Source organism: Eleutherodactylus coqui, chromosome 7 (assembly GCF_035609145.1).
Source record: "Eleutherodactylus coqui strain aEleCoq1 chromosome 7, aEleCoq1.hap1, whole genome shotgun sequence".
In the NCBI taxonomy this organism is placed as follows: domain Eukaryota; kingdom Metazoa; phylum Chordata; class Amphibia; order Anura; family Eleutherodactylidae; genus Eleutherodactylus; species Eleutherodactylus coqui.
Window position 1 is genome coordinate 154265960 of NC_089843.1, and position 22231 is coordinate 154288190.

The 22231-nt window shown below is 38.4% G+C and overlaps 1 protein-coding gene across 1 annotated transcript in view; it reads right to left on the minus strand.

Annotated features, from left to right (window-relative positions):
* ENPEP (glutamyl aminopeptidase) overlaps positions 1-22231 on the minus strand; it is a 50326-nt gene that overhangs the window by 19948 nt on the left and 8147 nt on the right. The window contains exons 2-11 of the mRNA XM_066573829.1: positions 20000-20141; positions 17133-17264; positions 16325-16445; positions 12774-12928; positions 11540-11653; positions 9232-9366; positions 7886-7951; positions 5900-5965; positions 3017-3168; positions 1488-1567 (exon numbers count right to left, since the gene is read on the minus strand). Coding sequence (XP_066429926.1) covers positions 1488-1567; positions 3017-3168; positions 5900-5965; positions 7886-7951; positions 9232-9366; positions 11540-11653; positions 12774-12928; positions 16325-16445; positions 17133-17264; positions 20000-20141 — 1163 coding nt within the window. The remainder of the gene's footprint in view (positions 1-1487; positions 1568-3016; positions 3169-5899; positions 5966-7885; positions 7952-9231; positions 9367-11539; positions 11654-12773; positions 12929-16324; positions 16446-17132; positions 17265-19999; positions 20142-22231) is intronic.

Below are 22231 nucleotides of genomic sequence, written 5' to 3' on the forward strand. Positions count from 1 at the left end.
ATTCACACAGTTTTTGTAGCTTGTTAAAAAGGCCATGGATTTCATGTGTTATTTACAAACATGGGTGGCATTTTTTTTTTTTCAGACATTTTTTATATAATTTTTTTTTTCATGCATTTTTTTAAGTCCTATAGAGAAGTCTATTGAAAAAGGCTAGAAAAAGCGCCACACCAATGGCATGCTGCACCTTGGAAGCAAAACAAAAAAATGACTGATCCTTAAGATGCTCTTAGGCCGACTTCACACGGACGTAATCGCATTTGTGCTTGAGTGTTTTACTTTTGCACACCTGTGTGTTTTACTGTAATTTTTGTGCATGCATGTTATGCGTATTTGCACACTCAAGCATGCTCCGTTGGTTGTATGCACATCGGCTTTTTTTTTACTTGGATGAAAAGTTAAGAGTACAAAAAAAATTGCAGAATGTTCCATTCTTCTCCGATTCTTGGATGAAAATAGCGCACAGATGGGATGTTCGTGTGTTTTCCAATGTGAGTAGCGCCCAAGAGTATCGGGTGCAACTTTAAAATCGCCCATGTGCATGTAGTTAAAGTGATTTCACACCGCCCCCCGAATCATTTTCGCCCAATTAGGCAGTTACTCGAAAAAAGCAATACTCACTCGAGTAATTGTTCTAAACAAGCACGTTCACTCATCTCTAATTTTAATACATTTGTCATATTCCTTGGATTGCCCATACAACAAATCTTGAATCTACCCCAGTGCATCGCTGAAGTAGACTTCAGCCATACTTTATGAGAGTCTCTTGCCTAACTTATATTAAATATGACAGACCATGAGGAGCCATGCCCTCGAATGCTAATTCCCACCAAGTTTAAAACAAAAAAACTGTCACAAACTCTCAAAAATCATATTTTTTGGCACTTGCACCAAAATGGTAACTTTTTAATGCAGCAGTGCAGGTGCAAACCAGATAAATGCGCCCCAGCACTCTTCGGGGGGAAAATACTTGAGTTTTTGTAGCAGATTTTCATGATTTTTTTTTTTGCAAAAGCCAGATGTTGACTCAAATTATATTGGAAATACAAAGGACAGATTTTTAATTCTCTTTGCTGCTAGATAGAATTCTGGCTTTGGCTCAAAAATCTTCATAGAAAACTGCATTGGAACTTCAAATGTCTCAAAAACACAGTTTGTGTGAAACCAGGGTGGTTTCAGAGAACCAACATGTTTATAGACACATTTTTAGCATATTTTTAGCACCAAAAACAGCACAGCAGGATGTTACGTATAGGTTAAAAAGGAATTATAAAAAGTGGTTCATTTTTGTGGCTTTTTTAACTTCTGTTTTTGGGGTCAATGACTTTTGACCTCTCTCTGATAGTTTTGCTTAGGCTTCTCTCTAGGACATAAGAAAGCCAAGAAAAAAAAGGTAAAAATTTCAAAATTAAAAAAAATATGCACCCCTTTCATTTTTTGCTCATGAAGAACTCTGTTGCTGAGTATTCTGCTTTCCTCTATTGTACCTGATTTGTTGTAAATCATGATGTGCTCGGCTGCTGAGTCATTAGTGGCATAGAATGTGACTGGAATGTTCCATAGGTACCTGAAATGATTGAAACATCAATCAAGTGTTATCTTCATTGTGTCACAATGTGGCAGATCCTTCTCTGTAAAGCATCAACAATAGCCAAACACAGAACTGGATGGGACTAATGGGGGTCATGTGTTAACCCCTTCAGGATATGGCCTTTTGTCTTCCCTCCTCAAGATCTTCAATAAGCAATCACAACTTTTTTTATATTTTCATCAACTGGGCTGTAAAGGCTTGTTTTTTTCAGGCGGAGTGGTATTTTCCAATGGTACCATTTATTGTACCATATAATGTACTGAAAAACTTAAAAGCATTTAAGAAAAAAATGCAATTGCACTATCTAATGCTGGTTTATTTTTATGGGGTACATGGTGCGGCAAAAATGATATGTTAAGTTTATTCTATGGGTCAGTACAATTATGGCGATACCAAAGCTTAATTCGGTTTTTGTTCTGCTACTTTTAAAAAATAAAAAGTCTTCAAAAATATTACTGTCTCCATTTTCTGGCCACCATAACTTTTTATTCTTCCATCAATGGGGTTGTGTGGAGGCTTGTTTTTTTTATGGGAGAACCTATATTTTCTGTTGTTATTATTTTAGGGTACATATGACTTTATTACGCTTTTCATAAAATGTTTTCTTGAAAATGGGGTCACCAAAAAAAAGTGCAATTCTGAAGTTGTGTATTTTTTTTAAGGCATTCACTATGCGGGATCAATAATGCATTTCTGTAATAGATTGGACTTACAGATGCTGCGATACCAAATTAAATTTTTGCTTTGATTTTTTATGTCAAAAATGGGAAAAGGGGGGTTAAACTTTTAAAATTTTTTGCAGTATCTAAAGAAGACTTTAACTTTATTTTCTTTTGTTATCATTGGGGAATTGAATTAGCAACTTTTTGTTCGCTTATACAATACACTGCAATACTTCACTATTGCAGTATATTGTATTTTTACAGGGGTTAATAAGCAAACAGCCTTGGAAGCCCTGGAGGCGTTCACAAGGTCCCAGGTTGCCATGAAGTATGAATGGCCTGAGGCCATATATACAAGTTTTCAGTCTCTGGATGTAAAGGGGAGTTTTTCCAACATTTTTATGTTTTGCCTAAACTTTTGTCATGCACTCTATTTGACCATCTGTTGCAGGTGGTTTAGTGGTGATATATAGTTAGCTATTTAGCTTTTCCATTCATTTTAGCTGAAAGAGAGGTGTCTATAGACCCAAAGAGAGGTATCTATAGAGCTGGGTACCAATCCATTAAAGTTTGCCTTGATATGGTGGATGGGCTCAAAGAATTTTGATCAAATTGTGCACTAAGAAACTTGCATTTTTATGCAGTTAGTATAAACAACAGTTATGTATTTTTTTGGTGACACTAAGTGTGTACGAGTGGTCAGGCAGCAACCTAAGCTGTATCCTAATCAGAAAATTCTCACACACACTCATTAATCACATACTTGTATGGAGATTCTGGTTCAGATGCATTAGCTTTTGTATCCAAGAGAAACCTTTGTTGTTTAACAATATTTCCAGATTCTACATTTAGCACTGGGTAACCCATCTGTCTGGTCCAGGTATCCATCATGTCTTTGACTGGTTTGTTACTTGCCTAAAGAAAGAAATGACTGTTAAACTGTGTTGGTATTTTCCATTTATTTCCTGTTATTCCTACAGAGGTGAGATATAAGTATAGGATCCAGCAGCACGCACCCATATAGTAAAGTCCAATCAAGGTGGGGAGGAAAAAAGAATGCACAACCAAAGTGGGGTCAATGAACCAAAAAACACCCCAAGATAAATGCAGTAAACATGGGAACAGCGGTAAGATATTCCAAAGCACTGTAGAGTAATGGTCACAAAGGGTTCACAATCTTATTTCCATACCTCAGACTCACTGGGCTTCATTTTAAAGGAAAACAAATAACCTATCAGTATGTTGGGAAGAAACGGCAGGGTCCCCAGCTAGAAAATACAAATTCCGTGCAGATGTTGGCCTTTGTCAGATTTGAACCAGGATCCCAGCCCTGCAAGCAGCAGTGCTAACCAATATTTAATGCTGTCCTTCAAATAATTTTCATATAATTTTATGGCAAATCTCTCATAACATTATTATTAGTGGGGGTCCAACCTCTAGGACCCTTGCTATTTAGAAGAACAAAGGGACAATATTTCTTCTGCACAGTAGCACAATTATTTTTAATACAAGTACATGTATTATCAGTACATGGTGCCAGCTTTTTTGAGAAGATTGTTCAGCCTATACTTGCAAAAAGAAAAACTAAGAATCGGCAAAGCCAAACTTTGCCTTAAAGTGAGCCTCAAGCCTTAAAGGCCTGGAGAAACAAAGATGGCCACATCAGCTTCCCTGACTGTCTGATGCACACTGTTTATTAATATACATAATTAGTCTAGGAAACTACACCTGCTTTGATTAATCAGTACTCCCCCTGTGAGCTGTGCTGGCCAGTGAGATCAGCATGTAGTGTCTCAGCATACCAATGCATACTATGCACAGTGTGTATCAGGTAGTCAGATAAGTAGTTCGGCTATCTTTATTTCTCCAGGTCCGGATGATTGATTTAAATTCAGGAGGTGATAGCTATCTGTGGTCTTTGTAATGCATTATGTGTTTGGCTAAAGCAATACCTTTTTCCCTCCATTTCGCAAAACCATCATTCTGACTCCTAGGAAACTCTGGGTGATCCAATATAGGCATGTACTTGGATATTAAAAAGTGCAGCTCAAAGTGATTATTGTGTTCCTCTGAAGTAACGAGAGTTTGATTACGAAAGTGAATTAGCCAACGGGATATGTAGGCATGCTGTCAAACTCCAAGGAGAAGCCAAGCTAGACTCCAGTAACCTGATTGAAAAGATGGCAGAGTCTTGTAGCTAGTCGATTACATGTTGTATTAAACAAGAGATATTGTAGTTCCTGATGTTAGGGGAATGTACCTACCCCTCTGATTTACCCAGCATCAGTTTCTGTAGAAATAAGTGGGGTTGTTTCTCAGGCCAGAGAAATTTGACAAAGACAGAGTTGATGTGACAGACATCTGTGTGCTTGAGCAATATAGAAATTGTATTGGATACAGCAACTTTGAAAAGCTCAGGATCTTGATAAGATGGCATTTACCCAACAGGGATTAGAGATGTTCCCACCACCTCAACTCGGCCAAGATCTTGTTGATCAACAGTGGGTAATCCAAAGTATACAAGGAGCTAGGGTTCTTGGTGATTTTTATGCCAAGATACATAATGAAGGGTTTAGCAACTTTCCCTTCCCTGCCCAGAGAATTCCAAAAGCTAGTTGAGCAAGGCCATCCGAGTTCCAGGACTTCACTCTTTGTTGATTTGATATGATACCCCAAAACAAACCCAAGTGCTTCAATGGATGATATCAATAATTTCAAATTTGCTTTGAGATTGGCCATGAAGATAAGCATGTCATCAGCAAATAAGACTGATTTAACCTTGCAGGGCCCTATGCATATTGCCCTAAATAAGGAGGACCCCTTCGGAAATCTTACCCAAGGCTACAGAGCTAAATTGAATAATAGGGCTGATAAGGAACATCCTTGTCTGGTGCCCTTGAAGAGCAGGAAGAAGTATGAGAGAAACCCAGAAGTGTGTATCCTGGCAACAGGATTTCTATATAGGCAATTCAGAAATGTTCTAAAGGTGCCTTGGAACCCCATCTTGTCTAGCACCACTGCCAGCCAGTCCCAGAGTACGGTATGTTGTCAGATGGCTTTTTTGGTCTCTGGAGACAACAAAATTGGATTCTTCCCTGGCTGGGAAAGGTGCCTTGAAATGTCCAGAAACCAGAATATAACTTTTTTGATATTCACCACAGCAGAGCAACCTTTAATGAAACACACCTGTGATAAACCTATCAGAGACAGCATGAGAGAGACCATTCATCTGCTAAGATCTTAGAGAGCAGTTGAAAGCCTTGGTTGATTAAGGAGAGGAAGCAACAGAAGCTACGGCATTAAGGATCCTTGTTAGGTTTAGGCAGCAATTTTATGAGTGCCACATTGGAGTGGAACAGGAGATAAAATAATGTATCAAAACTTTGAAGGTCTGATCAACCAGGGCCTTGTAGAGCTCCCTCTGGTGCCTTGACATTATGGAAGGACGTAATGGCACAAATTACTTCCTCCTCTGAAATGTCACTATTAAGAAATTCCCTCTGAGAAGGCGAGGTTGATCAGTAAGTGATGGCATATCCTGGTGATAGGCTGTGACTAACTGTGGTAGGAAAATCCTATTGAAATTTTAGTATAAAGCTGTAGGTATCACAATAATAAGAAAAATAAAACTCCATAGCTTTCTCACCTCAGCGAGAGAACCCCAGAAGTCATCTGTTTTGGCATTCGTGAAATTATACTTCTTTAGGTAATTCTAATGTAGGAATAATATAGTTTATTATATTTTGCCTATGCAAACAAGAAAAACTCATCCAGAATAATACATTTTCTAAAAATTACATTTTCAGATATTTATTTATTGGTACCAGATTAGATATCTCCCGATACTGACATTGAGCAAAAAGTATTTGGCAACAGACTGAGACTTTTTACACAGGACAGAATTATTCTGCAACATGTAGAGGAATTTTCTGTTATGCAGAAATTACGCACAAAATTTTGCATCTCTAACGTGCGGGTTTTTATGCAGAATTGAAAAAGGCTGAATTCTGCTGGAAATTCTACATCCGAATTTGCATTTACACATGCAGACTTTGGTGCGGATTTCCATAGCAGCAAATTCCATTGCGTGTTGCGGAACAATTGCGTCCTGTGTGAAAGGTCTTGTGTGTCCTCAACTTGCCCATTTGATTTGGCTGAGCATGACATTATTTCAATAGACAGAGGTTGGTAAGTTACAAGACACCTCGGATGTCACTTATCACTGAGGAAAACAAAAGATCTCGCCCTCCACTATGCCAAACAAATTTACTTCACCACCCTTGTCTCCTCATTACCCCATAACCCCAGATGACTCTTCAACACTTTTCATTCCATCCTTGGCTCCCCCCAAAAATCGGACCCTGTGATGGTCCTCAGTGCTGGAGAGCTAGCCGCACTTTTTTTTTTTTTACATATTTATGATCTTGGTACAATGCTGTCCTTTGTATTTACACAAGATACCTTATTTTAATTTTTAAAGAAAATCTAACCTCCAAAGCTCTTCATCATTAATTGGCTTACTTTTTTGAGATATTAAAGTGACCCTCCAGCTTTGGAACAAAATTCTGTCCCAGGACAGGAGCGAGAGAAGGTCTATTACCTGCTTTTGTTCTTCTCTGCCAGCCCTCCAATCCACTGATTCTACTGTTTTCAGCTGTTCAAGATGGGCAACACAATCTTATACTACCTAATCCCCAAAGTGCATCAGTAGTATTAGACTACCAATGCACTATACCTGCTCTCTGATTGGCCAGTACAGATCACATGAGCAGCATTGACCAATCAGAGAGCAATGCACAGTGTGCATTAGATAGTTAGAATATTGCAGTAGCCATTTTGGATGGCCAAAAATTGGACCTAGAATTAGTAAATATGTGGGACGGCAGAGAATAACAACTGCAGGTAATATACCTACTTCTCCCTCTGTCCCCCCACCTCCGGGACAGAATTGTATCTTGAAACCTTGCTTTATTTAATGAAACGATTTAAAGGGGTTATCACATGAAAACATTTAACATCTATCTACAGGATAAGTGATAACTGTATGATGCTGGTGGTCTGACTGCTGGACCCCCAGGGATCACAAGACCGAGGCACGCATGTATGTTCTATTTACTTCTACAGGGCTGAGGGCAATAGCTAAGTACTGCGCTCAGCTGTCTCCACAGATAGTGAATGGAGTGGTAGTTACACATGTGCACATATGTTTTTAGTGAGATTTTCCTTTAAAGGGGGTTTACAAGATTTTTTTTGAAAACCCGCTGGTTATTCTGAAAAATGTTAGCGCAACATATCTCATCTGTCCAGGACCCAGCAGTTCTAGAGCCGCTTCTACCGATCACCCCGTTGGCACTCTGTTCATATGCTGCATATGCTGCAGTTAGCCTGTATACTGGAGATGCTGGGGTCAGTGATAGGTGGATACATGTTCCTTTATTATTTTTTCAGGATAGCCAGCAGATGAATAAAAAAATAAAATAATATATATATATATATATATATATATATATATATATATATATATATATATATATATCTTGGAAATCCCCTTCAAGTTTTATAATATGTAAGAAGCATTAAAAACATACCGAATACTATATATAAGTTAACCTAATGTAATATAATACTGTACCTGACATCCTAACTGAAACTTCTCAGGCGTAAGCCAATTTTCAAGCATTCTTAGAATGGATGCTCCCTGCAGACATAATGTACATTTAGTAAGAATTTTTATTCTCTATATTACAGTTATTCAAATTAGGGTAACATTTCTGTGTGAAGTAAAGCTAAATATATTAACCCCTTCAGGACTAGAGATTTTTACTTTTTTGTCCCCACCTTCCAAGATACATAATGATGTAGCTGTATGAGGGCTTCATTTTTGCAGGACAAGTATTTTTAATAGTGCCATTTAATGTACTGAAAAATGTACCTAATACTGAAAATTTTTAAGTGAGGTAAAATTAAAAAATGCAATTGCACCATTTTTTGGAGAGTTTATTATTTTTTTTACCAAGATGCAGCAAAAAAGACGTGAACATTATTTTGCGGGTCAGTACGATTAAAGCAATACCAAATTTTGATATAGTTTTTTTTTTTCATCTCTTACTACTTTTAGAAAGTAAAAAAAAATTTTAGAAAGTAAAAATTGCTTTTTGCCCTCATATTCTAAAATCCATGACTTTTTTTTCTCATCAGTTGGGCTGTGTGAGAGCTATATTTTGCCGGGAGAGCTGTGGTTCTGAGTAGTACCACAGTGAGATAATACATGTTTTTGATCACTTTTTATTCCTTTTTTTGGGGGGCCTGGGGTAAAAATAACCTCCACAATTCAGGCATTCTGGTTTTTTTTTGGTGTATACCGTGTGGGTTAAATAGTGCGATATTTTAATGGTTAAGAGTTTTGCGAACATGGCAATACTTAATCTGAAGCCTTGCCCAATCTTTACAACATTCAGAGGTTCAGAAAATTGAGTATTATGGCATTTAATGCAAATATTGTAATTGTGGATACATTTCTGCCAGAAAACTGGTGTAAATATATACTAGTGTAAATCTACATCATTATGCCCCTCTACATATTTCAGTAGATATGCTAGTGTCTTCAGGGGCTAGTGGGGCAAACCTGGTGATAATGGCATCTAAAAGGCATTGAATTTGTTTTTCTGGCAACCCTCCAGTTTTATTATTTGTATTGCTCCTGCTTGTAAAGGGATTGGTTGTATATAAAACATAACATAACACTACGGAATCCACCTAGAAATCTACAAGAAATCTACTACAAGAAATGCTACATAATTCATAAAATAGGGAATGATAAACTAATCTAATGAATAGAAGAAGTAATGCAGTATGCTGACTTTCAGTCATGGGTGAGGTGGAAGAAAATCACATATACTTTCCCACCTTAGTCACTAGATTTACTTTTGGAATTAATGAAAAAAAAAAGGCCAAATGCATAGTTCTTGTATTTCCAACCTTGTTGTATGAAATGGCGTCGAAGACCGATGTAATCTCTGCTGGGGTGGAGACGTCAACGATAATTGGGTGGGAAGACAGTAATGCATCATCTCTCATTACAGGTAATAGGTCATCAATTAAAATTTGGTCAAGCTGTAAAAAAATGTTTGTAGTTCTGACATGAAGAACTTATTGTAGTAAATGAAAACAAAAGTTAGACAGTTCTGTAAAAAGAGCAAACACAAGACATTGACACTTGTTGAACAATCTGGGCAAAACTGATATTCTGTGTTATGCCAAGTTTTGCCGAGGCTGTGATGCATGACACAGGAAATCAGCTGATGGATGAATGAATAAATCTCTGTGTCATGCACCATTCTTTTTTGCCCTGTACTAGCTATTAGGCCTCATACACATACACACAAGCATTGTGGTTGCGGTTTTCAGCATCTGACATTTTGCACAGCCATTTTTTCATGGTATTTTTGAAGTTTTATAGAGAAACCTATGGAGAAGAACTCCAGAAAAAATACCTTGAGCATGCTGGTAAAAATTGGACTTGCTCTCAAAATGCTACAAAATGGCAAAAAAAACCTAAATGCTGTGTATGTACACATTTTCATGTTTTACTGTACATTTTAAACTAATATCTGGAGAAGAAACACTATAGAAAATGTATCAAACCAACCTAATTCCAACCTAACACATTAGGGAAGATTTACTGAGCTAAGACTTGGCGCAAAATATGCCAACAAATAGGCGGTGTAAAATTAGAGATTGTATTATCCCTTTTTAAAGATTTGAATAAGTGTGTCATATGTTTGCTGCAAGGAGCTGTGTTGGGCCAAACATTTTTGCTGAATTGGCAGCTGCAGAGAAAATGTAGTATTACATGTTCGTCATGTACACTGAATGGCCATTTCATTAGAAACAACCAACTAGTAGCACGATGGAAAGCCTTCGGCATGAAGAACCACAGCAATGTGTCATGACATAGATTCTACAAGGTGCTGAAAGGACTATTGGCGCATGGGAATAGGAGAGCTTCTTGCAGTTGCCGCCAATTAGATGGAGGTGCTGACATAGTCTGAACAGCTGACAGGATGGGTTTATTGATTCGTACTACTTTTGACCTTCCCATCTGCACGGTGCAACAGAAATTAGGATTCATGTGACCAGTCGATATTTTTTCACTGCTCAGTCATCCAAGTTTTGCACTGTTTTTTTCCACTGTAGTCTTGCCTTTCTTTTCCAATGAAACAGCAATAGTACTCAAACTGGTCATCTGCCCATCTATGCTAAGGAACACATTTGTTGGAGCACCAGTGTTAAATTCAGTATTGCCTGTTCATCAGAATGATTCTCAACTAGAGATGAGCGAGCGTACTCGGCCACGCCCCTTTTTTGCCCGAGCACCGCGATTTTCGAGTACTTCCGTACTCGGGCGAAAAGATTCGGGGGGTGCCATGGGTGAGTGGGGGGTTGCAGCGGGGAGTGGGGGGGAGAGAGAGAGAGGGCTCCCCCCTGTTCCCTGCTGCTACCCCCCGCTCCGCCACGCCTCCCCCACCCCCCGGAGCCACCCGAATCTTTTCACCTGAGTACTGAAGTACTCGAAAATCGCGGTGCTCGATCGAGTAATTACTCGAAACGAGTAGGTTCGCTCATCTCTATTCTCAACATCTTCCTCCGATACTTTTCATCAATTAGCTATTTACATCTACAGGATGGCATTTCGCTGGATGTTTTTCCTTGATCACACCATTGTCAGTATAATCTCAATACTGTTGCACAAGAGAACTCAACAAGGCTGGAAGTTTTTGAAATTCATGCCTTGGCTAGTCTAACATCGATGACCATGCCTAATTGGAAATGACTCAGATTGCTCAATTTTCCCATTTTAATGAGGATTCTGACTGATACTGATCCACAGAAAACTTGCTCATGTGATTTTATGAGTCACTCCAGGGTCACATGTCTAAAATCCATGCAGGGAAGCTCCAATCATGAAAGGGCAGGTATATATTTAATAAAGTGGCCATTCAGTGTATTTGGCCATGTAATACATGGATGGACTGGGTTCTCTAGAGAGCTGCTCTTATTTGTGTCACTCTGCTCTGTTGAATAGTATTGAACTGTTGTAAATGTATTGATAAAGCTGCTATAGTGTGTGTAGAGAACATCTTATTCTTCAATTAAAAAATAGCAAATATCTGGCTTACGTGTGTTTAGCAACCAAAAATGGTTAAAAAACATGTTGCTGAAAATGGCATGGAAATGCTTGTAAATATATATATTTTATATATTCTTTTCTTGAAAATCAACTAACCATGTTCCATGTGGGTTCTGATGAATTTACTCCTAAATACTCGAAGAAGCTGGCAAAGCCCTCATTAAGCCACAAGTCATCCCACCAGTCCATCGTCACTATGTTTCCAAACCACTGCAATAAACAAGCAGGACAATTTTTTATCAATCCTGCATAGAAAAAAGTGATTAGCAGATATCAGGGACTATGGCCACTCTCACACATTCCGCTTTTTACCACCATTAGCGTGGCGTCCCGAGGTACAACGCTCCCATTGATTTTGATTTGCTTCTCAGACCTGCACTCAAATGTGGCATTTGTAACATCGCGATTTTCAAGCACTGTCTGTTCTATTTTTCAGCATTTTTTTATGCATCCCATAACCCATCCCAATGATGGGGTGCGTTAAAAAGCGTTGTCAAATACTGTACCATGTAAATGCAGCTCAAAATCACTGTAAAATGCCACGATTTTGAGCTAGGTTTTCTGAACGCATGTGTGACAGTGGCCTTAGACACAAGTACACAGTAACTGCTCTAAATATCAATATACCTTGTCTTGAAATCAATAGATGCTAAATTATAAAACATATTCTTTATTAGTAAAACCCAAGTAGATAACTAAAATACACATTTTATGGTAAACTTGTAGTCAGTCTGTTGTTTTTCCTAATATATTCTTTTAAGTAATATATTCCACATTCTGTTGTCCTAAACACACCTTCCAGGACCACCAAACCAGCAATTATTGCATTGAGTGGCCTGGTGATCAGCTATTTGCTGGATTGTCAGTTTCTCTATTTCTATCCTTTATCACCAGGGGGAGTCATTTCCAGAAGAAAGCCCTAAATGTTGATGACCTATCCTCAGGATAGGTAAATTAATAGTTGATTGGTTGGAGTCCGCCACTCAAGATTGCCACTAATCAGCTGATTGAAGTGACAATGGGGATGCGTGCTGCTGTCATTTCAGTCCACTACACCGTACATTCTATGGCGGCTGTCCCTAGTATTGCAGCTTGGTCCAATTTACTTGAAAAGAACAGAACTGCTCTCAGCCCATGTGACCAGTGTAAATGATGTCATAGGCCTGAGAAGAGTCCGCAGCACTCTGCTGAGTACCATGTCCTCTTCAATCAGTTGATTGGTGGGGATTTGGAGCAATGGACCTTGTAGATCAACTATTGACGACCTATCCTAAGTCGCAGAAAATCACTTTATTAATGGTCATGAAACCTATGAAGCTCAGTCATATACCTGATGGGTAAGCTCGTGAGCAATTACAGCCGCAACTCTCTGCTTATTAACTGTTGCAGATTCATTAGGATCATAAAGCAAGTTTGCCTCTCTATATGTGACCAGTCCCCAGTTTTCCATGGCTCCAGTGCCAAAATCAGGTATTGCTATTTGATCTAGGTGAGAAGAAAATGAAAAAAAAGCGAAACAATAAAATTACTTTATAGTGAATGCAAAAATTTAGATTTCTCAACAAAACCAATGTTGCAATGACAAAGTTTTCAAGAAATTCTGAAACACATAAAAAACTAAGGCATTTCACCTTAAGAACAAAACTATGAAATTGTTCAGAGCATGATATAAAAATAATGACCTTGCATTAGACCGGTACTCAGACTCGCATAACTCCAGCTTTTCATATAAAAGTTGGAAGGAAACTGACTACTGGCACAACAGATCCTATTGTTTTCAGTTGGAACTAGCTGTACCATTTATTATTGCAAAAATGTCCAGAAGCCGGTAGCAGTCCAGACCATATGTCAATGAAAGTGATATTAGTGTTGTGTGATATACAACCTTGTAAGGTGAGCGCACCAATTATCCTATGCATGCAGTCTCGAACTCGTAAAGTGTCCTTCCCCTACTTTTTTGTTTTGAACATTAATGTAAACTATCAATCCTGATTGACAGTGCAACAGGGAAAAATCTGCTAGATGGGAAGGAGAGACGGCACATATGGGTCCATGGTTCCCATCCAGTACCAGGTATAGGGATTTGAAAAGCGAAAAAGCCCTAAGATAGCACTGTGACCAAAGAAAACACATCTTTAATTCTATGCCAAAAGTGAACAGAATGTACTTCTATTGTTGCAAAATGTTCTTTAAGCCTAAAATCAACTAGTTGATTATCAGAACTCAGAATGTACCTCCTACTGTAGATTTTAGGAGATTTTCATAGAGGAAGTATATTAACGATGGCCCTACACAATAGCTAGATGATCGAACAATCATCAAGCGATTGAATTACAGATGCAGTCATACACATTTTAGACCATATTGGACAGTCATTCAAACCATGATACACGTTCAATGGCACCAGGTGAAGGACAAATGTTCCCTCTGTAATATGCCTTTATTGAAAATCTTTCATCAATGAAAGATCTTTGCTAGAAAATTTCAACCACAGTCAACTTCTTTCCAGATGATGATGGTGTGTCATCCATTGGCTGAAATGATCGTTTGTTGTTAAATTTTGCCCGATGAGATTATGGTTCATTATGGTTGAAATTGTCCATTTTCATTAACTGTAGTCTAATGTGCATGGGCACCTTAAGGTTCTGTTCATACTGGCGTCATGACTTCTTTTTATAATATATGTCATATATGACACAACCAAATGGTGACAACAGACTCCATTGGCTTATAATAGAGCCTGTCATGGTTCCATCAATGGAAAACCTTTGGTCAATGGTATAATCATATATGTTGAGAGGTGTCTTGAATTAGTCCTATAACCTCATATATTATTACTTCTGTGTGAATATGCCATTTATAAATAAAATTGTTGCAAATATAGAGTTCTTTAAAAATATTCAGCTTGAAAATAATTCTAAAACTTGATCTCAAACTATTGATTCTTTCCATCAAAAAGTGAAGGAAACCCAGACGGAGTCTCTTAACTTGAGAGTTTGAAGGTGACATTATCTACTTTACCTGTCATGGACCAAAACAATGTAAAATCTCATCTCAGACAGACCACAAAAGCGAATAGTAAGAGGCATCTACCAACTATTTACTGTTGTTTTGGGAAGGAGAAAGCTGGTAATTGTAAAAGTACGAAGGTATAAAAATGTTTTAGGAATTGTGGGAGATAAATACTAAACACAAACTGAGTGTGACTATATTGTTCACAGATGGTGTTACTAAGCTAGTAACCTTTACAGATACTTAAGAGGTACTAACATGCACATACACGTCCCCACAATATTGGTGTATATATTAATGTCCCACAAGTCGTGCAAGGATCGCGACCTCCCCAAAGCAATGTGCGCAAAATAGGCTGTAAAATTGCCTGTGTGATGTTAACCTTATGCACCTGATTCTATACAGAACTTACAGAAAATAAAGTGATAAATTTATCTGAGCAAATGAACATTGAGTGTTAAAAATGAATGTTGCAATCTGCCAACAAGGAAGTTTAGACCTCCAAAATGGCTGATTGTGCTGACAACTTCCTGTTCTAGTATTTACTATGAAGAGTAGCTCTGGATATATAAACTGTTGCTCTCACAAGTGAAATACTATACATATTAAGGGCTCGTTCACACGAGGGACCTAATCGCGCAACAATTCTGCGCACAAAAAAATAGCGGCTAACTCCACTAAAAATCGCGTGAAGAGATGATTTTCCTACATCCAGTCCCAAGCTTCATTAGCATTTAAATCGCCCATTCAGATGATCTGGAGCGGCATGTTACAGAAAAAATGCGGTGCTGTTTGGAATTCCCTCGGTGGGTAGAAATCCTCCTAATGATTTCTAATGTGTAAAATACAGGCATCTGTCTTTCTGAGTGTTGGACGCAACTAAACCAACCCCCTCCCTTTTTTTCCAGCTCCCATAGGAGTCTATGGACACTTCTGCGCACCAAAGATAGGTCAAGACCCATATTTTTGCACAGCAGAGAATTTCAGTCGCTGATTATTTTAGCTGTGATTTTTTTGCATGGCTAAAATTCCTTCATCTGAACATTTCCATAGGAAACCCTTGGTTCTAATAGACCCAATTTTTCTCGCTTAGAAGTTAGATATGCAAATTCCCTCATGTGAACGATCCCTAAGAGCGCACACATAACTTTTATTACTAGAAACGAATGAACTTTAAAGATGCAGCATAGATCTAACTATCAGAGATGAGCGAGCACGCTTGGAAACAGCAGTTACTCGAGCGAGCATCGCTCATCTCGAGTAACTGCTTACTGGTGTGAGCGTGCTCGGGGGAGGGCGGCGGCGAGCGGGAGGGAGATGGAGAGAGATCTCTCTCTCCCCCCGCTCACCCCTGCTGCCCGCCGCTAACGACCGAGCACGCTCGGACCAGTAGTCAGTTACTCGAGATGAGCGATGCTCGCTCGAGTAACTGCTGTTTCCAAGCGTGCTCGCTCATCTCTACTAACTATACTTTGGATAAACTCCGGATCTGGCTATATTTTGGATAAACTCTATATTTTGGGATATAGAAATATGTGATTAACCCTTGCAATTATTAACATGTCTCAAAAATGATTTCAAACGATGTTAGACAAAAGTAACCATTAGTGATGAGTAAATCATTTCTCCTCATTCCCCGATTTGCTACTGGATAAAATGCAATGATTTGCTGATTATTCTCTTACACTTGTCAAAAGTGAACTTCAAACCAAGATAATTGTTTCACCCAATATAGCCTAATAGCTGACAATGACAAACCAATTTGTAAATCTATTCCCAAAGTTCAAATAGGAAAAACAGTTTGTTTTTTTAAGCAAATCTTTGTGTACTTTGGTGCCCACCCTGCTAATAACAAAGGAACACACATACCATACTTTGGAAGAGAATAGTCCATATTGAAGTACTGTTCGAAAAAGTCAAACACAACTTTTGTAGTGTCGGCTGCGTATACTGCCGTTTCATTTTGTTGTGGCTGCACATAGATTCTTAGCTGCAATTAAAAAATAATAATCATTGGATGAGAGTGAGCCTAATAGTCCCCTGATATAAAAAGTCAGGGAAAACGGACAGGGCAGGGTGGATTTTGATCTGCTCAATCCTTTGCTCCCCAGAGAGATAAGCAATGCATTGGCTGCCTGGCATTCGCTGTTCCCACTATCACTGTAGGGAGTCCTAACTGATTGTTTGACTAGTAGTTATAGACCCTGTATGGACAACTTAAGTGTCTTCAGTATGTTTAGAGCGTTGCCTGCTTTGCACAATTCCTTTACTCTAGAAGAGTCCTCCGAAGGATAAACTCAACACAGAGTGTCTCACTCCTTGTAACCCCAACGATAAACTGTAATCCAGTGGAGAAGCTGACAGCAAGTATTGAATTTCCATTATGCCGCTCTCAGTGAAATCAATGTACTGTATGAGCCGGGTCCTAAGGATGTGCAGCTGATCTCTACTCTGGCTAACAGATAAGGATCCTGGAAGGATGGTGGTGGTGGTAGGGGTGGGGGGAGGGGAGGGGACTAAAATTCCTTAAAGGATAGTTTTTCTAAACTAGATAACCCCCTTCAATCAGGAAGTACATTTAATTATGTAGGAATGATCAATTCCCTAGTAAACTATGAGTAGCTCAGATGACAACGAAGAGTATTTAGCACTTGTTTTCTAAAAGATTACTACTTACAGGAATATTTCTGTTTGAAAATCTTTCCACATATGTGAACTGGTGGACAGCAAAGGCAACCAAGTATGTACTCATAGGCACTGATTTATAGAAATATGTTCGGACCCAACCACTTCCGTCATCATGAATATTCTAATAGAAAAAAAAGAATTAGAGATACTGTTACACCTTGAAATAGGGCTGAAGTATATAGCATTCCTGTTTTATGTAGGACACATACTGTATATGCATATCTTAGGCAAGCTTATAACATTGTCAGTTCATATTATTCTAATACTTGCTTTAAGACTTTCTGCAGTATAATATATATGTGACTATATATTGGTGTTAAAATCTGCAGCTTTTTCTTTTTGTCTGGAACCTCCCATTTTTGCAAACCTGAGTGGACAGATAACTCGTAAACCCACAGGATTTCTACATTTATTTCCTACTGTGGAAATTATGACTTAAAGATGTTGTCATGGAAAGACCGCTTCGGTCCATATACCATATTATGGATGTTTCTAGTGAAATTAATATGACTCCACTTTCCCTACATATTTTACAATATGTTTCTTCCATTTTGTATTTTTCCTTTAACAAGATTTGCAGAAATGTACTAAAAAATAAAGGGGAACTTGGTGGCTAGAACATTCCAATCTCAGAAATTGAGAAAGCAGACTCGATGGGCCGGGTCATAGCGCCCTGTTCTCCATTGATTCTTAAGCATTTTAATGTTTTTAATTCCTATAACCGTGTTCCAAGAAGTCAATCATGTATGTTGGACTGCACCTGGGCGTGTCTGTTTGGCGTTTTAGATGTTAAATTCTTTATCATGCATATTCAGATTTGTGTTAAGTTTTATGAACTAATGGTAATAGGTGAATTATAATAAATTTGAATTATTGTAATTGAGACGTGCCTCTATAAAAACTGCTGCCTGTCAATTAATAAATAGATAACTTTTGTTCACATCCAGTTGTGTGTATGGTTTAGGTTATTTCAGAGCCCGAATATACTTCAAACTAATTTCAAACCCAGAAGCATACCATGTAGCAATAGATTTATTTGCAATGTCATGGGTGTCAAGGTCCCCTCGCTTTGCACCTTCCTCTATGAGTCAGAATGGGGAGCAGCTCTGTAAGAGCAGTTTATAATTTGGTGGATTAGTATTATCTATGTATTACATCGATGATCAACTTTCTGAATGGTGTTGAGATGAACTGTGTTGAGACAAACTCTTTTACCTGGCATCATATGTGAATATTCCTCCTTTATTTGACAAGTAATCCAAATTATATTTTTTATATTAGGATGCTCCTCGGGAAAGGGACATGCATGTAAAGATTTTTGAGATAATCAAAAGGATTTATCCCATATCATTTACTTGTTTTTCTTTTGCTCTAGTAGGATTCTTTCATAGACAATTATAATGCATTCCTTAAAAGTGGTTTTACTGGGGCAGATTGTCTGTTTGTGGTAAGGAGCACCAACCAACAATGACCATGCCAATCAGCACTTATTAATGATTACACAGGCAGATTATCTGTAATATGGGGACGAATGATCAAGCCCTCAATGTTTAAAAAACTGAAATGTCAATTGCGTGGGGAAAGAGAGGGACACAATTGCTTGACCATCCACCTCTGAAATGGCAATTGCAGGGTAGAGAGTAAAGCTCCATCTACACGCAAAGATGATCGCTCAAAATTCATTCAAAAGGTAGTTTGAGTGACAGTTTTGAACGATCATTCTGCATAAGCTACTAATGGGCACTAATTGTCATTAGTAGCTTATTAACTTCATTTGCATGTATTAAGAGAACAGCAGGTGGTCAGTTCTTTAAATACACCTCCTTTGTTCTGCTGTGGGCTGCTTGCTGAATTCAATGTTATCAGCGCTCCCCGTGGAGAACTCAGTGTGTGGTCCCTGCTATCGGGGACAATGGATTTTATGCTGATTTGAAGTCAGTGATGAACAAACAGTGAATGAATAATGCACGATAGGTGCACATTTACACCATTGTTTGGACGAATTTTGAGTGATAATTGTTGCATGTACATGTGGCTTAAGTTAATCAATTTATTTATCATTACCTTCTATATTCACCTAAATAAACTACCCAACATAAGTATCTAGTCAGAGGGACGACTAGATACTTAGAGCTGTGTGACAGTCGTGTCTGTTAGAGATGAGCGAACGTACTCGGTAAGGGCGATTTCGAAATCGAGCACCGCGATTTTCGAGTACTTCACTACTCGGGTGAAAAGTACTCGGGTGCGCTGTGGGTGAGCGGGGGGTTGCAGAGGGGAGTGGGGGGGAGAGGGAGAGAGAGGGCTCCCCCCTGTTCCCCGCTGCTACCCCCCACTCCCCTCTGCAACCCCCGCCCCACAGCGCACCCGAGTACTTTTCACCCAAGTAGTGAAGTACTCGAAAATCGTGGTGCTCGATTGCGAAATCGCCCTTACCGAGTACGTTCGCTCATCTCTAGTGTCTGTGTTTCCCCCTATGCAGTTTCTGTGGTAGATCCATATAATCCGTGTGATCCATGTAATACGGTAGCAAAACACAAAATAATAATTTGACTAGTAAACGAATCCCTAAATTCAAGTAGATCTGAGTTGGCAAGAATGAGATCACATGACCATCTGAGGAAAAAGGGTCTGGGAGATTCTGATAGAAAGGAATAACTAACACAGGTAACACTATCTGAGCTATATGTACTGGGGGATAGCTACATAATGAATAAATAAAAAATATCACTAAGGTGGCCCTTTAAGTGGACACAACTTGTTTGAGAATGATTTTCCTGCCCAAAATGATAATAACATGGCAAGGATGGATTAATATGATTATGGGCAGCTGACAAATAATTATTTCATATTTACCTCAACGGGCATATTGGAGAGAGCATTATATTCTTTTTTGTGCGTAATGGAAATATTGTACGTTGCTTTTTTATTTGGTTCATCAAAACATGGGAATGACTTCCGGGCATCTGTTGGCTCATGATCCGTAGCTGCAATGCTCCTTGGGAAGAAAATTACAATATTCAGTATTTTTTTAACATATAATTTCATCGAATTTTAACAGGGATGTTTAAGTATACTGTCTGATTGTAGGGTTATACAAGGTGATCATTTTGAATCTTAGGGTGGTTTCCCATGTGCGTCGGGACCTTCGGTCAGATGTTCCACTGCAGATCTAACTGTAAATACTGGAAGAAACAGTGCTGCATACAGCGCTTTTTCTTCCAACTAAAATCTGGACAGTTGAGCAAAAATCGAACAAACCGCATTATAGTCAATGGGGTTGGTTCATCGTTGTTTGGTTCCATCCTAATACTGAGCTATTCGGCCATGGAGATTCCCCTTTCTTGCTCCCCTAACGAAGTAGAAAACAGGGATCCCTCGATGCAGATGTGAAACTACCCTAACATATGGCTGTCAATGACTAGAATAATCTCAACATGTTAATTACAGCCTATTAAAACAGAAACCAACAGCATATAAAGAGCAAACAACTCATGTGCCTTCAAAATGCATGCTGATAATTAACATACAAATTTACCAACCCCTCCACAGGATTAATTATCGAGGAATCTTAACTATGTTGAGTTTATTTGTGCTGACAATGACAAGACTTGCTTTCCTCTCTTCAAATGTTATTTGTGAAAACACAATAAATCATGCTGGTAGTCTTCTAAGTATGTGATGAACTACAGACATGCTTAGGATATAAAATACAGCTATCAAGGTTTGTAGTAATACTGATTCTGTAACAGCAGAGCATTCATTTCGAAGCAAATTTCAATATAGATGGTAAGAAACTTGTATATACTAGTAAAAGTATATGCTGCAACGGACCACTAGCGGTCACACCAAGTATGGCAATTAACCCTTTCCAATCCAATTTGTATCCTGGTTTTCCTAAGAGGCTTACTCTTTTTCTGCCATTATACAACGGCGCTATATGCTGGCTAAAGCCAGTACTGCATGAGGTGACATGTTGGATAGGCTCCGACAGCAGAGAGGCTGGCAATATACAGTAAGAGAACCCCGTCGGATGTCTTTCAACATCGGAGCTGTACAGCCTTAAATCATAATGTCTTTAGAGGTCAGACAGTGGATTGGAAAGGGTTAAGTGATACATAATAATTATTGCAAATTGTGTTAATAGCAACAATATAGACCTAATCTTTCAAGATTATAGAAGAGTAGACATGGAGCATCATTGTATTTCACATTATAAGCAGGTCACATTCAATCTGAGGACTATGTGTTTGTCTAGAATGAACATTGGTAGGTCTGTAGACATCCTAAGATCAACCAAAAAGTAAAACAAAATGGAATTAAATCTACTCACGATCCAGGTACCAAAATTACAAATAGTTTGGCTATAGACATAGGTTTTGAAATTAGACAAATCCAGTCATTTTAAATGAGATTAAATGACTAGAGTCTATGGGCTACAACTGACAAGCTTTACCAGAGCTCATAGACGACATTGGTTAAAATGAGTACTATCTAATCATTTCTACATTGTACCGTTTCTCTGTTATTCTTTTTAGGAATGAAGAAATAAATTGACAATTGGCTGTTAACAATCATGTTGTCAATGGTTTTTTTTTCCTATGGATTTCAAACTCAGCTGACTCAGCCAAGACGATGGCTTTCCTAAGATGGCAGATGTCAGGAGAAAGAAGGATTGAGCATGTGGGATTTCAACATTCCTAATCCTTTGTTTTTACCAAAGATAAACCCCTGTCAGAGGTGTATAGCAGTGGCTTATTTCCCTCTCCTGACTGAGAACACATTCATGCATACAAGTGTATGAGAGAGTCGGGGAGACTAGCTATTAGCCAAACCAACTTGTGCCATGATTAAGAACTGAAGATCTATGGCCATCTTTAGAGGTAGACAATTTTTGCTATTTTTCCATATACGTACTAGAATAGTACGGATATGGAAAACTATGTGTAACTTAAACTATGTGTATTGTATTAATCTGATGTCAAGTTCTACCTCTATAATTTGTTTTATCCTATACTGCGAAATCCGATAATTAATGTTTCCACAAAATGGAAATTATTCTAACATTTTGAGTCACTCATTGGCAAC